The following is a 14,683-nucleotide window of genomic DNA, read 5'->3' on the forward strand; positions in this document are numbered from 1 at the left end:
AGTAAAACCACAAGGCTGGAATTTTGGAAGAGTTTTGAAATTGCTCCCACCTCTGACACTTTGTGGATTCAAGAAAAGGGAGATGATGCATCCCAGTTATTGACTCAAAAAATGTCAGCTCTGGAGGAACTTTGGGGCATTTAATCCGAACTGAATCTCCTCCCAACATCCTCTAGGGGTTATCTAGCCTTTAAATCAACACTTCCAAAGAAGAAAGATCCATTCCAAAAGTTTTTAATTCAATCCAAATTTGTTTTCCAATAGCCTCCTCCAGAGCAGAGCCCAATTCTGACCCCAGGGCCAAAATATCTATCAAAGTTAGATCAAAGTGCGCTATCAAGACTCATAGTGCTGAAAGTTCGCTCTACGGAAGGGGATTATTATACCTCCAACTAGTAGTTCTTCTAGTTCAGCCAGGAATTTCTCCCTATGGTTTTTGGGTCTTTTTTTTTTTTTTTTTTTTTAATATGACAGTGAATACGAACACTAACTTTGTCCGAGTTGGGAAGAAAAAAATGCCTATTTATACAGCCTTTCAGAGCTCAAACAAGCTTTTCTTTAGACGAGTAGGTAATGCAAGCAATTATTCCAACATTTCCAATGAGAAAACTAAGACTGAAAAGTTAAAGAACTTGCCTAAGGTCATACAGCGAGTTAGTAGTGGGGTCAGCACTGGAACCCAGATCTCTTGACTCCCCCAGTCCAATGCTCTTTCTACCGAATCGGAAATTGCATTCAGGTTCAAAATAGGAACGAGGAGTCGGGGCGCTTGGAGGTCCCTACTTTCTCCGCCCAAACTCAGGTTTTCTATTTCTCCGATATTAACGACCTTCACCCCCCTACCCTGGGCTTCAGTGACACAGATTGGGGGGCGGGGGGAGAGAGGGAAGGAGGGTAGCAATCCAAACCGCCTTCCCCGGGGAAGTGGTTCTCACCAACCCACACTAGGGACACCCGGAGCCCAAGCCTTTATGCTAAGGACCAGGCAGAGTTCGGCGTCCCCGGGGCGTGGAGGAAGGGGTGGCAAAGGCGCTCCGGGGATCCGGGCCCGGGATGAAGGAACTGTGGCTTTAAGAGCCGCGGCTCGAAGACCATGTGCTCGGCGTCAAACAAAAGCAACAAACAAAGGAGCGGGAGGCGGCGGCGGCTGCGCTCCGGACGGTTACATTTCCTCCTACATCACGGGGGAGGGAGTTTAAGGGGGAGGGGAAGAATGTCTCCAAAACTCCCTTAGTGCCCAGCTCCCAGAAGCCAGGGTCATCATGGCTTAACCACGTATCCTCCCTTCTGCCGGGTTTGTTAGGAAAGAGAGGAAGAGAGAGGATGAAGTGGGGATTACTTCCCTCCCCCCCCCCCCCGCGATGGGACCAACTTTGACTCTCCGGCCTTACCCCCCCCCCCCGCCCGCGACCCAAAGCGCATCTGGAATTAACCCCTAAAAGGCCAAGCCACTGTGCCCTCTTCAGCCCTAGGGCAAGGGCTCTAGAGGACTGAAGCTCCAGGGACTGGAGGAATTAGGCAGTAGGTGGAAGCCTAGGAGTGGGCGAACTCACTCACCTGAGGAACGGAGAGGCCAAGAGAGGCGAGGCGAAGCGGCCGTTCAGCCTCCCGGCTGCAGCCCCGGGGCCGCTTCCCTTTGTTCCCGAGCCTGGACGGCTGGATCCGGCCCGAGAGCGGAGCGAGGCTGGGGGTGCAGCTCGGCCCCTTTAAGAACCCCCGCCCTGCGGAACAATGTCTACCGCCCTCCCCTCACCCCTCACCCCCGCCCCCCCGCCGGGCTTCTTCCGGCGACTCTTTGTTTTCTCCGACGACCGCGTACCCCCCCTTTTCCCCCCACCCCGAGCGAGCCCGGGGTTGGGGCTGGGGGGCAGCGGGCCGCGGGCCGATCCCCAGCCGGGGCCGCCGCCACCGCCGCCTCCTGATCCCTGTTCCGGGGTAACTGGCCCTTTAAGAACTGTCCGCCGCGGCGGCAGTGGGGGGATGGAACGAACCAAACATTTGATTCACAACATTCGGGGGCCGCGAGCGCAGCGGCGGGAGCGCGCGCCAGGGCTCGCGGGGGAGGGGAGAGGGAAGGACGCGGGAACGCGCCAGGCTCTAAGACTTCCCCTTGCTGCTCTGCCCCTCCCACTGTGTGTGGGAGGACTCAGGACCCCTCCCCTCTCTGAAGCACGTGATTCTTGGACTCGCCATTTTGCTGGGGAACAGTCATACCCCCCGCCCCAGTCCCTCAGTTTGTTCCCTTTTTCCACTTTTTTCCGCGGTCCACGAGCAAGCTAGGACGGGCTGATTATTCGGTACTCTTTGAGCAATCATTGGATCTCGAGATATAAAAGGCTGGAATCTATAGGAACGATTAAATCTAACTTATTTTAGAAAATGGGGAAACTGAGGCCAAAAGAATCAAAATAGAGAAATAAATTGCTCAAGGTCACACAAGTCATTGTGAAATGTTAGGATTTAATTCAACTCATCAAATATTTTAAAGCACCTTCTGCTTGTATTTAAGGACATATTCCAATAAAAAATCAAAGTTTTGCCGGAAAGGTCACGTGAGAGGGGAAGGAGATCAACCATTTTGGACTGGAGAAATCATGGGTGGGAGATTAAATTGTGGCATCCTTTTATTTCAGATCCTTATTGTGCAGCTCTCCCTCCCCCCCTCCCCCAACAAGTTTTTTCATAACCCCAATGGCTAAAAGGGAACTGAACGAATTCCAATAGCTCTGGTTTAATAGAGTTGAAGGAGACCTCCGAGCACCTAATGAACCCTTTCGTTTTACAAAGAAGGAAACTACCTCAAACCCTTGACATCCATATGAACCCACCTCCTCTGACTCCAGAACCACTTCAATGCCCTTGAAAATGCTTCAGAAAGATTACTTATTACTTGGGCAAGTCACTTTGGATCTATCCTTGTGCATAAAATGAGCAGTATAGATTATGTGATTTCTGAGGCTCTTCCAAGACATAAAAAGGTCAAGTCCCTGGTTCTATCGTGTAATTTCTAGAGCTCCTTCCAGCTACAACAACCTATAGTTCTTGCCACACAACACTTCTGTGGCGGGCAATATCTATGCTCCTTTTACAAAGGAAATAGGCTCATAAGTGAACTTTGCTAAAGGGTCACAGTATGTATCTGAATTGATTCATAGGACCTTGAATTAGGACAAATCTTAAACTGATCTCATACAAAATGAGGATGTAACCAAAGAACAGACAGGGTTTTCTCTTAGCTAGCCAGACACCGGATCTCAGTAGGACCCAGGTGCTGCCCATTAGGGAGTGGAAACTCCAAAAGCCAAGTGGCCTGGAAGGGCCATTTCTAGCGATGACGTCACTTTGGGCTTCGCTGCACCGCGATGACGTCAGGCTCCCCAACCCAGAGTTACTTCTCCACCGCTTAGTGTTTACAGCGGAGCCCCTTTAAGAAAGAGAACCTGGGGCGCGGCCAATGAGAGCTTCAAGATGCAAATTAGTTAACGTCTACCTAGTGAGGATTGGCTGTACCGAGGATTAGGTCACAATCCCTTCTCCCCTCTTCTTTCCCTCCTCCCCCTTACCGCGGGTTTATAGTGGGCGAACCCAATTGCTAAGAGGAGGAGCCGAAAAAACTTTGTGTGCTGATGCCCCGGGCAGAGGCGCGAGGGACTGTCCCCAGCGCCCAGCTCTGCTAAGAGAAGTGTGCTCGCTCCGCTCCTCCCCTCCAGGACTCCGGCCCGAAGCCTTCCCTTTCGGGTGGAGCTTCCGTGCACCTGGTGCGGTCACTCGTGAAAGAAACGTTAGAGACGGTCTAATCCAAGTCACTAATTGATACCCAAAAGAAAAAAAAAGAAAGAAAAGAAACCGAAATCCAAGAAGAACCGGGCTCGCCCAGGGTTACTGAGCAGTTGGGTGGCAGACATGCTGACATCCAGCGATCCTAAATGCCCATCTGACCTGTCCAGGGGTCCTCTCTGGGAAGTGAAGCTGGCCTGTAGACAGAAGCCTTGGCCTCACCCCCAGTTCCCAGAGCATATGTAGGAACATGAAGCTTTCAGAGAACACCCCTCCCCCCCTTGCACCTGCCAGCTCTACTCTTAGCTTCCCAAGCCATAATTGGTGAAATATGTGCCCTAACAGTGCTCCGGCTCGGCCCAGCCCAGTCTCCTCCATCCTCACTTTAGGGATAATGGATTAGCAGCCTTGAATATCACTAACCTTGGAATAAGTCATTTCCCTTCCCTGAGGCAAACATTTTTCTCTTGACAAAAGAGAGGGGTTGGACTACAGAGCCTGTCCCTACACTTTTTATGTCCTAAGGTCCCTCTCACTTTTGATAATTCTATGTTCTGAGGCTCCTCTGACTTCTGATTTGCAGTGTTCTAGGTTCTGTGGTCCCTTCCAAGTCCCACTTTTCTGTGTTCTAAGATCTGAAATTTTTTTTTTTCTTATTCTATCTACCTCTGTCATTCTAAGTCCCACTCAAACTGGCTTCCTCCACAGAATCTGGACCCACCTACATTACTGATCCGTTACTTCTGCAAATCTTAAAGGACTAAGTCTAGCCTGTAATTTCATTGGCATATCAAACTCTCTCCACCAATGCAGATCCAACACCTTCTAGTTTTCGATTTAGAATAAAGTGCCTAGAGAGCTTTGAGAGATTAACTGACTTTGCCCAAGATGTCACAACCAGGATGTGTCAGAGTTGGGACATGAACTGATCAGCATCTTTGGTTCAAAACCAGCTCATTATCCTTCTTTCCATATTGCCTTTCTACATGTGTATATTTCAGATGTGTGCTTCAATCACCATTTTTCCTATAACTCTGCCTAGTCTACATAAAATATGTACTCTGTTATTTAAGTTTCTACAATTTTCCCCTTTCCTACCTACCAGCCTCGATTTTGCTTCTTTCTAAATTATACTCCAGGGACCCTGGAAGTGAGGGGCTGGACTCACTGCATTCTAAGAGCCCTTCCAATCAAAGATTGGGGGTACTGGAAGGCAGCTCAGCTGACAGGATTCAGAGAAAGGACACATGACTGGATCTGATCTCACAGCCAACACTACTGCTTGCTCCCACACTAGTATATGCTGTGTGGGAGTACCTGAACAGCTAAGCTTTGAGTCCTAATGAGGACAGATACCCAGGAATAGCCACCTGATGATGATATGATAGGTATGGTACAAGGGAAAAGGGAAACCACCCTACTGAGCCTCCTAATCTTTTCTATTCTCTCCCTATATACTCCATATAAAGAGTAGGCCATCCTTGTCCATCTTGTGGCTATATTATCCATTTCCTGCTTCCCCTAAATTTGTGTGCCTGATATCATCCTCCAATTTCCTCCCTAAATACTCCTATAGGACTGAGAGATGTGGAAGGAACTTCCCTTTGTAGCACCTAGGAATGCAAGATCTCCAGGTGGGAGACACCATGCTGATTATTCAGTATATTTTCTCATTTCACAATATTGGGAATTCGGGACCAATCAGGCTAGGATTTAAATATCCAACCAATATTTATTTTATAGATGAGGCAGGTCTAGATAAGGAAGGGAAATGATCTGTCCTCTACTCCGGGATCCTCCATTGTGCCAGGTATGAGAGCTTCATAAATACTTAGAGAGTTCCAGGAGTATCTCTGGTACTTTTTTATATGCTAAAAGTCTCTTCCAAGTTTAATATTCTACACCGTATTCTAAGATTTCTTCCAGCTCTGACATTTCACATTCTATGTTTTAAAGTCCCTGCCAGCTCTAACATTCCCTAAGTTATGATTTGGTACTTGCTTCCCCCATTCTGACCTCAGACCAGTTTCACTGGCTGCAATCTAGGATCTCATCTGAACTCACTTTATTACCAGAGTGCATCATCACCCACCTTAAATACAAAGAGAAACTTAATGTTACCTGGTATTCAGGAAGAGCTAGATATTCTAGAGAGACTATCATCCTATTCACTATATGAGTTTATTTTTTGGTGGGGGGTGGGGAGAGGAAGGAAGGGTGCAGGGGGGTGGTTGTTGGAAGGAGCTAGCCTCCAGCAAGTGAACCTCTGTGCAAGGACAGGAAATCTGGGTGCTTGCAGAGGCCAGCAGCAAGCTCGATTTCCTGCTTTTGAACCACATCTGCTCAGCATCCTCTCTTCCAAAAGGCTGCTCACAGTCAGGGTGCAGATTGGGGGAAGGTCACCTACCCAGCAGCATCCACTCCACTGGACTCACAAAACATCTTTCCTCCAGGGCCTCTCCCTCCACACAGGCAATTTACTTTTCATTTTCTCACCAAGGGAGCTGCTGCCCAGGGAAGTTAAGTAATTGGCAGAATTCACACAGCACACATTGGCCAGGAATAGTTGTCCTGGAGATAACAAATATAAAACACTCTCCAAACTTTAAAGTACTATGTAAATGCTAGTTATTGTCTCTTGGAGAGCTCAGACTGTACTCAAAGGAGAGGTTAGGAAAGCATGTCTTATGAGTATCTTTTGAGAGATGTGGGGAGATTTAGCCTGGGAAAAGGAAGACTGAAGGGAGATATGATTACTTCCTTCAGGAATTTGAAGGGCTATCACTGGAAAAGAGAAATTAAGCTTGTTCCACTAAGGTAAAACTAGGAACAACAAATAGGGAAAAAAAGTTATCTTGGCTGACTTTGGCTCAAAATAAGGAACAACATTTTAACATCAGAGCTGTGCAAATATGGAATGGCTTGCCGAAGGAGCTAGCGATGTCTTAAAACAGGACGCTAGAAGACTCCTTGATAGGAATGTTATAAAAGACGTTTTTCTTTAGGTATGGACCCTTCCAATTTAGATTCTGTGGCATTCCATAGAGGACAGTGTATGCTTGTTGGGTGGTGATAGCAGAAGGTGGCTGGGGAAACCCTGCTCTAGGGTCTAGGACATTCTCTTCCAAGGCACGGTCAACTGAAAGGTAGCTAGAGGTTGAAGTTGAGAAAGGTGCAAAGAGATGAATGCAGAGAACATTCCAGGAATAGGAACAGCCTTTACAAAGCTGAGAAGGCAAGAGACAGAATACCCTGAAGGAGCAACAGCTTGTAGTACAAAGACACAATCACAAACATGGGAATAGATGTGATATACACAAAAAGAATAAAAAGTTGTTTTTGAGAGGGGTACTAATACGTGGGGAAAATCAGAAAAGACTTCCTGAAGGAAGTGATGTTTGTTCCTTTTTGGAAACTAGTGGTTCCAATGAAGGACTAGCATTTGAAGTCCTCCATAATCTGCTGCTAACCCTACCTTTCCATCTTCATCTCATGTACTGTTCAACACAACCAATGGGCTCAGCCCACTTTTCACAACATATCCTGCAGCTTAAGCCAACCTCCTAAATGACTTTCTACTTGTTTCTCTGTGAATATGATGTATCTACCCATCAGAATGTAAACTCTGAGGGCAGAATCTCGTTTGTTTTTGTATCTTCTGTGCACACAATGGGTGCCCTGCATAGTAGCTTAATAAATGTTTATCAATTGGTTATGTCTGTGCTACAGAGGAGGTTCTCCTGAAATTGGATGTTTCTTCCAAATGACTTTTTGCCTATTTGTTGTACAATCATTCTTAAAGGACCATAAGTTTTAGTGCTGGATAAGATTTTAGAAGTTGTCTATTCCATTTTTTTCAACTGAAAACCTCCAGTGGTAGAAAGCTCATTACTTTCCAAGACAGTCCATTCCATTATTGGATAGCTCAGATTGTTGAGAATTTCTTCCTTATTCATGTTGCTCCTGAAGTGTCTAAGTCTTCCTTGTAGATCCCATGTAGGTTGATGACACTACCTTTTTTTCCTTCCTTTCAGTGCTTTTAGGGAATGTTAAGAAAACATAGCACTTTATGGGGAGAAAAAGATGAGGCATAGAAAAAATCCTGACTTTGAAGTCAAATGATATGGGTTGAATTCTAGCTCAGCTACTTTTTAGCCATATGAACTGGGTAAGTCATATTTGTTTGGTGCTATTTCTTCATCCTTATCTCATTTCTGCCTGAAGTTAAATTTGTCCTGGTTTCACAGTATCACCTTTGACTACAAGCTCATAGATAGTGTTCAAAAGGTATCTGCCAAAACTGATTATATCTCTAAGGGAGATAGTGAGACCATGGGGACTATCTGCTCCAGGGAAAGGGATACAATGAATCCTTATGGATCATTTATCCCAGGAGTGGAAAGATGGTGGCCCTTTGGGGATTGTCTATCCCAAGAGAAAATTTCTGACATACTCTATTCAAGGAAAAGGACTGCAGTGCGCTCTTAGAAAAAGTGTTTCTCTGAGAAGAGGAAGAGTGGGTCTTCAGGGACCATCTGTCCCAAAGAGGAGCTATCTACTCCAGAATAAAATAGTGGGCAATTATGAATAAGTACTCTGCTCCAAAGAAATTCCAAGAATACCACTGAGCCCTTATTTGACCTGTAGGGAGTGTGGCTGACTCCCGATACATTTTAAGACATCGACATTAGAGTTGGAAGGGTTTTTGGGGGAGATTAACTAATCCAAAAATTAATGAGTAGTACAGCTACAATTTGTACCCAGATCCTCTGACTCCTGGTTCACACACCAAGCAACCTTTATATAATTCATAGGAGACCTCGTTCCCACAACTCAAAACCCCTCCTGAGACTCAGTAAGGACCTCGGGTTAAAACCGATCTGAAACAGCCTCTGGTTTTCAGGAATGTCTCCCACTCTTCTCCCCATGCAGGGCTCTTCCGCACAGTATTCCTGAAAGGACATCCAGTCTCTACGGAATGAGGCTGAAAGATCTCTTAAGCAGCCCCCTGGCCAGCGCTATTATCAGGAAAATTTTCCTCCGACATCCACCTCTCGGTGATTTCCCTCATTGCTCCGAGTCCTCCCCGCGGAAGATGGGAGAGAACATAAAAGAAGAGCAAGAATAAAACAGGTCCCTTCCTCTACCGCCCGACACAATGTTTAAAGTTTCCCCAAGCATTATCTCTATTTTAGAGAAGCGGAATCTGAGACCAGGCTCTCAGAGCTGGTTAGGAGAATACCCGGACCTCCAAATCAGCTGAGTCTTTACTCGGAGTTCAAGTTTCTTTCCGCCACAAACGGGAAAGTTTGGGGTCGGGGAAAGAGGCCAGTTCGCCAGGAGAGCGCTCAGCGGGAGACCGCGGAGCAGCGTCCGCTCTCAGCGTAGTCCAAGTTTCTCAGTAGCGGAGCGCGCGGTTAGGAGCGGTGCATGCTGGGACTTGTAGTTCTGGGGATAGTGGAGTTGGTGGGAGGCACGCCTCCTTTGCCAAGCTCTGTTGTCCCGGCTCAGGCTGCAGCAAGTGGTCTCGCGGGGAGGCCAGAGGCTGCGAGTCCGCGGGTAAGGGAAAGCGTCCTGAGGCAGGAAGGAGGAGGAGGGGCGGACTCGGAAATCCGAGCTCCCAGCAGAGCTTCCTCACTCAGCTCAACTGGGGAAGTTCGCATCCGGCCTGAGTGCCCGGACAACGCAACCCGTCCGGCGCTTAACTTAGGCAGCGCTTTGTACGGAAAAAGGCACAGGATTTGCAGTCAGAAAGCCACGGTTCGAATCCTAGCTCTGCTACTTACTTTGCGTGACCTTGGGCAAGTCATTTAACTGTGCCTTAGTTTGCTTATATATAAATGAGGACACGGGACTAGATGGTTCCTCAGAGGTGTTCCGGCTCTAAATCCCAGAGTCCGCAGCCCCGTGAGGGGGCTCAGATGCGGGAGTACAGCGAAGGGGGCGGCGCTACGGAGACGAAAGGGAGGACGATCCCCTCCCCCGCCCCAGAGAAAGGGAGACCCAGCTGTCTTCCTGCCCCCAAGGCGAAGCTCCCAGATTGAGCCTGAGTCTCCCCCGGCCACCGATCGAAAGGGACCGCACCCACAGGCTCAGTGGAGATGTCCTGCTGGGGGGCCCCAACGGCACCAGAGCCCTTGAAGGGCTCAGCATCCCTTCTTATGCCTGGGGGCACGGGGATACAGCACGCTCCCTCCCCTTGCTCCTTACGTAACCATCCATCCTATCTGTCTGGTAGTCCCCGGAGCCTTTCAGCGGGCCCTGCTTTTAGCTAACTTCTCTTCCGTCCCCCAGCAACGAACCCCCTCCGCCGCTGGCTCCCCAGAGCAGAGCTGAGCTGACCCCCATCCCCCAATCCTCGGTCCCCGGCAGCTCCCTCAGCCTCCACGCCTTCCCAGCCTGGGGCCCGAAGATCAAGCAGCCACTCCCCCTCCCCGCTGACCCGTCGACCTCGTGGGTCCAGGACCCCGGGACTTAGTCCTTCTGCCTCAGCTCTCTGCCTCCTGCAGCACCTCAGGGCTCAACCCCCTCTCATTCATGGTCCTGGAGTCTGGGTGGGTGAGGGCGCCTGCGGGAGACCCAGCTACTGAAGTGAGAGACAGCGGGACTGCCACCATCCCTTCTTCCTTCTTGGGGCTAGACGAGTCAGCCGGTCCTGGAGTACGGGTTCACCGGGTTCCCAGAGCTGCAGCTCCCGGGACGTACGGGGTAGGGTCCGGGCGCAGCATTCCCCGCCTTCCCCCCTCCCCTCCTGGAACACCGAGGCCAGATTCGGGCGCCTTACCTGTTTCGGCAGCGGGCTCCAGCTGCACGGATCCTCCGGTCCCCAGTGCTTCCCTCGGTCTCTGTGCTCGCGGCCGCAGCGCCCCCGAGTCCCGGTTACTCTCTGGCCCGCGCGCCACCGCGCGCTCAGCCTCTCGTCATGTTGCCTCGGCAGCCCTGTTGCCAGCGGGCCCCCCCCGCCCCCCTCCCCAGCAGCCCGCTACCTGCCTCCCTCCTCCCCTCCGGCCGCCGCCTAGTGGAACGGTCCGCGGACCTCACCATCTGCTCCTCGAAGCGCGGGGCCCCGGCTCCTGCTGCGCAGCCCCCTCAATCCCACCCCGTGCTCCCTACAGAGTGGAATGGTCTGTGGGCCTCACCATCTGCGCCCCCTGGGAGAGGAGGTGGGGCAGAAGAGGTCAAAAAGATGTAACTCCTGGTCTACTGCAAACCGCTACCGAGTCTCACTCCCTCGGCCCCAAGCCTGCCTGGATACAGCTGTAGAGGTCCACCCCAAGAGGGCTGGGCCGAGCTGGGGAAAGGGCAAGTGCCAAGGGCATCGGTGTACTGCCAGCGATGGGGGCTGGGCAGGACGAAACAGGGGGCATTGGGAACCTGCTTTAGAAGCAAAGGAGGCTCAGCACCCTCAGGAACACGTTTTACATTTTAGAGTTAGCACTTATCTCTGCACACCTTAAATCGGGTCATGTGGCCAGGCATTGAGTATAAATATCAAGTGTGGCTAGAGCAGCAATCAGTAGGGGAAGACATTACCCGACCAAAGGATTCAGAACTGGAAGGAGTCTTAGAAATTATGTAACTGCTTGCTTTAAAGATGAGAAAATGAGCTCAGAGAGATACTTTAACTTGCTCAGAGGCACACAGCAAGTTAGTGGAAGTTTGGATTGGGACGAGTCTTTTGACCTCAAATCCAAGACCGTGTTTTAGGAAGCTCCTAGAACTGTATCTTTTACTTTCCCTTCCTTACCCCAGAAGAAGGCAAAGAACCCAGCCACTTCTTTCAAGTGAGCAATGCAAGGGCTTTAAAGAGAGTTCTCCCCTCCGCAGCTCTCCTTGTTTCCAACTTAGGCACTGGCCCTCGGGAGGGCCAGTGCTCAGCTCCCATCTTCCTTCCATCCTTCTCAAGGGCAAGCTGGGTCCTTAGACAAGCCCTACATCCGAGAAACCAGATAAAAGCCTACATTGAGCCGGAGAGTCTTCAGGTAGCACTGGGCAATGGATAACCAAGAGAGGGTGTGGCCCTTCCCTTTTAGCAGTATCTCACAGGGAGGTGGGGTGAGCCTGGAGAGTCACCCGCCCCCAAGAACCTCTGCGGCCCAGAACTACAACTTTTAGCGAGCTTTGGGTTCCTCTCTCTTTTTGTCTCTCGGTCTCTGTCTGTCTCTGACTCTCTCGTTCCCTCCTTTCCTCCTCCTCTTTCTTCCCTCCCTTCCTCCTCCCTTCCCTCTCTCTCCGCCCCCCCCCCCCCCCCCCCCGCCTGCCTCTCCTTCCTTATCTCCCCCCTCTTTCTCTTCTGGTCCCTCTTCTTTCCGCCTCCTCCTGTGTTTTTGTCTCTCTGCCTCTATGTCTCTGTCTCTCTGCCTCGTCTCTCTTTCTCTCTCCCCGTCTCCCTCTCCCCTACTTCACTTCGCTCTATGCCCCTTCTTTAATACCCCCAGCCCTGCTACCGCCGGCCCATTGCACACCGGGAAATGTAGTGCCCGCAGACAGTACCTCGAAAAGGTTGCGATTTAACGCTTCGAGGGACTTTAAAATAGATCTAGTTACATTCTCTTACTTTATAGGTGAGCATATTGAGGTCCCTGGGAAAGGGGAAGTGATTTGAAGGCAGCGACACAGAATTACAGAATCTCAGAGATGGAACTGGGCAAGTTGTCTAACTACTAAGTAGTCCTGACAGGTCTTCCAGCTATTCCGGAACCCTCTGGCTCCGGAGGCGGCCCATTCCACTTTTTGGTAGGCTCTAATCAAAGAAGGCGTTCCTTCCATGGAGCCCAAGGAGACTTTCCGAAAAGCTTACATCCATTGTTCCTACTTCAATTCAGTTTAATAACCGTTATTTACAAACATCGTGCAAGACAAAAACAAAGCAATCCTCGGTCCTCAGTTTATTTTACTTGGGGGATACGACAATGTACACAGGTAATTTGACACCAGAGAGAGCGTTAACAACTCGGGACGGAGGGCGGATCTCGGAAAAAGCTTCCTGGAAGAGCTAGCTCTTTAAACTTCAAGGAAGATGATTTTGCTAAGAATTGTAGGTGATGATGTGAATTCCAGTATGCAGGACCCCTTGGAAGAAAGTGCAAGGGCAGAAATTGGAATGTAGGCATTAGGAGCCGCAGGTATCCCATTCGATAGAAATTAAGAGCGGGTGACTAGGAACAGTGAAATAAGGCTGCAAAGTTAGATTAGGGCCGAGTTGTGGAGAGCTTTAAAAGTCCGGCTGAAGAGTTTGCTTCATGGGAAGCAAATGAAATCATTTGAATAGATTTATTTCTGCGCTACGGGACCACGTAGAACTGGTTCAGTACCTTTCTCTTGCAGTTCTTCCAAGTATTTAAAGACAACAATCAAGAGTGAATGAATGAATGAATAAGCATTTATTAAGTGCTTATTATGACGCAAACACCACACTGAGTAGGGGGAAAAATAAAAGGGAAGATGGTTCCTGATCTTTCAGTCTTTTTTTCAAGTTGAGAAATTTAAGCTTTTTTTCAACAAAAGTTAGTAAGTAAACAGTTCTTGCCTTTCAGTTTTAAATTGACAATAAAGAGTACTTTGAAGTGATGATTCCCACATATATACCACTTTTAATCATACTCAAGAAATCACAAATTGCAGAATATTTATTCTCTTGGTAATTTAAAAATAATCATCATTGAAAGTTCAGAAAACCAATAAAAAAAATTAAAGGGATCATTTGCTTTAAAAAAAAAATACAAAGTTTGCAATCTTACAGCAAGAAAAACACATATATGCAGCTGTATCTGATTAGTCACTACATAGAATTACTAAACATTTAAAATATAACAACATCAAATATGTGTTTTAAATTTTCTTTTTACTAGGTTGTTAGAAAGCAAGTTGTTGGCATCAATTATCTAGTGTCTCAGCATAAATCTTAAAGTTGATTTTGCTTCTAAGCACTTTTCATGCATCCTGGTTCAAATAATATTGTTGATGTTTCAATTGTTTCTTTCTGGCCTTGTTTGGAGTTTTTGTGGGAAAGATAGTGGAATGGCTTGCCATTTAATTTTACAGACAAGGAACTGAGATAAACTAGGTAAATGGCTTATCCAAGATCACATAGCCAGTAATTATCTGAGGCAAGATTTGAACTCATGAAGATGAGTCTTTATCTGATTTCAAGCCTAGTGCTCTATGCACTTCAACATTTTGATGCCCTCTGGTTTAAGAACACATAGTAACTAGCTAAGTCAAAGAAATGGAGCCACATGACTCTGAAGCATCAAAGCTCATAGGCTTGGCTAGGAACAGAGAAGTCACCATACTTTTGCTACAAAGTTGAAAAGTTTAAAACTTATTTTGTGAGAATAAGGGATTCTATCTTGGAAATCAGTACAACTAGAATGGATACAAGATCTAACTGGGATGCTGTGATTCACATGGGAGCTAGGCTCCCAGATCTCCTACCACTATTTTTCTTTGTCATGGGGTGGGTTCTTTTGTTCTCCCACCCTTGAAACTCCTCCCTCTTAAAAAAAGGCACAGAATTCTCAAGAATCTCAAGGATCAAGTTTCTAACCGGTTATTCTGATTGAAAGTTAAGGCAGTTATAACTAAGATGAGCAAAGAAGACAGAAACATGGATTGAGCTGTTATAAATTTGGGGCATCAGGAAAGAAAATCGGTACTTCAGGGGCAGCTAGGTGGCCGCAGTGGATAGAGCATCAGCCCTGAAGTCAGGAGGACCTGAGTTCAAATGTGATCTCAGCCATTTCCTGGCTATGTGACCCTGGGCAAGTCACTTAATCCCAATTGCCTCAGGGGGAAAAAATCAATACTTCCCATCATGCCCCTAGCTAGGAGGCCTAATCTGGTACTGTAAGGACTACAGCATCAAAGGCTACAGGAGTAAGTGACTCAGTGCTGGGGCTAAGAT

At 48.2% G+C, this 14,683-nt stretch overlaps 2 protein-coding genes across 4 annotated transcripts in view; one reads left to right on the top strand and one right to left on the bottom strand.

The window, feature by feature from the left end:
* The window catches only part of RNF44 (ring finger protein 44), a 31,263-nt gene extending 20,552 nt beyond the window's left edge, over positions 1-10,711 (bottom strand). Inside the window, exon 1 of one of the 3 annotated variants that reach the window (XM_051978999.1) lies at positions 10,562-10,711. The gene's annotated coding sequence lies outside the window, so the exon portion shown is untranslated. Of the gene's footprint in view, positions 1-1,557; positions 1,733-10,561 lie in introns of those variants that run through there. The other 2 variants (XM_051978998.1, XM_051979000.1) reach the window with 2 other exon arrangements.
* LOC127546760 (nascent polypeptide-associated complex subunit alpha, muscle-specific form-like) lies at positions 1,732-10,969 on the top strand. Its single transcript, XM_051973714.1, has 5 exons — positions 1,732-1,935; positions 9,289-9,497; positions 10,072-10,230; positions 10,287-10,485; positions 10,574-10,969. Exons 1-5 carry the CDS (start codon positions 1,732-1,734, stop codon positions 10,967-10,969), a joined length of 1,167 nt encoding a protein of 388 aa, XP_051829674.1.
* The last annotated feature ends 3,714 nt before the right edge of the window (positions 10,970-14,683 follow it).

This window comes from Antechinus flavipes, chromosome 2 (genome assembly GCF_016432865.1).
Source record: "Antechinus flavipes isolate AdamAnt ecotype Samford, QLD, Australia chromosome 2, AdamAnt_v2, whole genome shotgun sequence".
NCBI classification, from domain to species: Eukaryota; Metazoa; Chordata; class Mammalia; order Dasyuromorphia; family Dasyuridae; genus Antechinus; species Antechinus flavipes.

Excerpts from the sequence above, each read along its gene's own strand:
- LOC127546760 (XM_051973714.1), top strand. The coding sequence starts at position 1,732 with ATGTCTACCGCCCTCCCCTCACCCCTCACCCCCGCCCCCCCGCCGGGC. Across the intron at positions 9,498-10,071 it reads CTTAACTTAGGCAGCGCTTT|CAACGAACCCCCTCCGCCGC; the intron begins GTACGGAAAAAG and ends TCCGTCCCCCAG. Across the intron at positions 10,486-10,573 it reads CAGCTCCCGGGACGTACGGG|CGGGCTCCAGCTGCACGGAT; the intron begins GTAGGGTCCGGG and ends CTGTTTCGGCAG.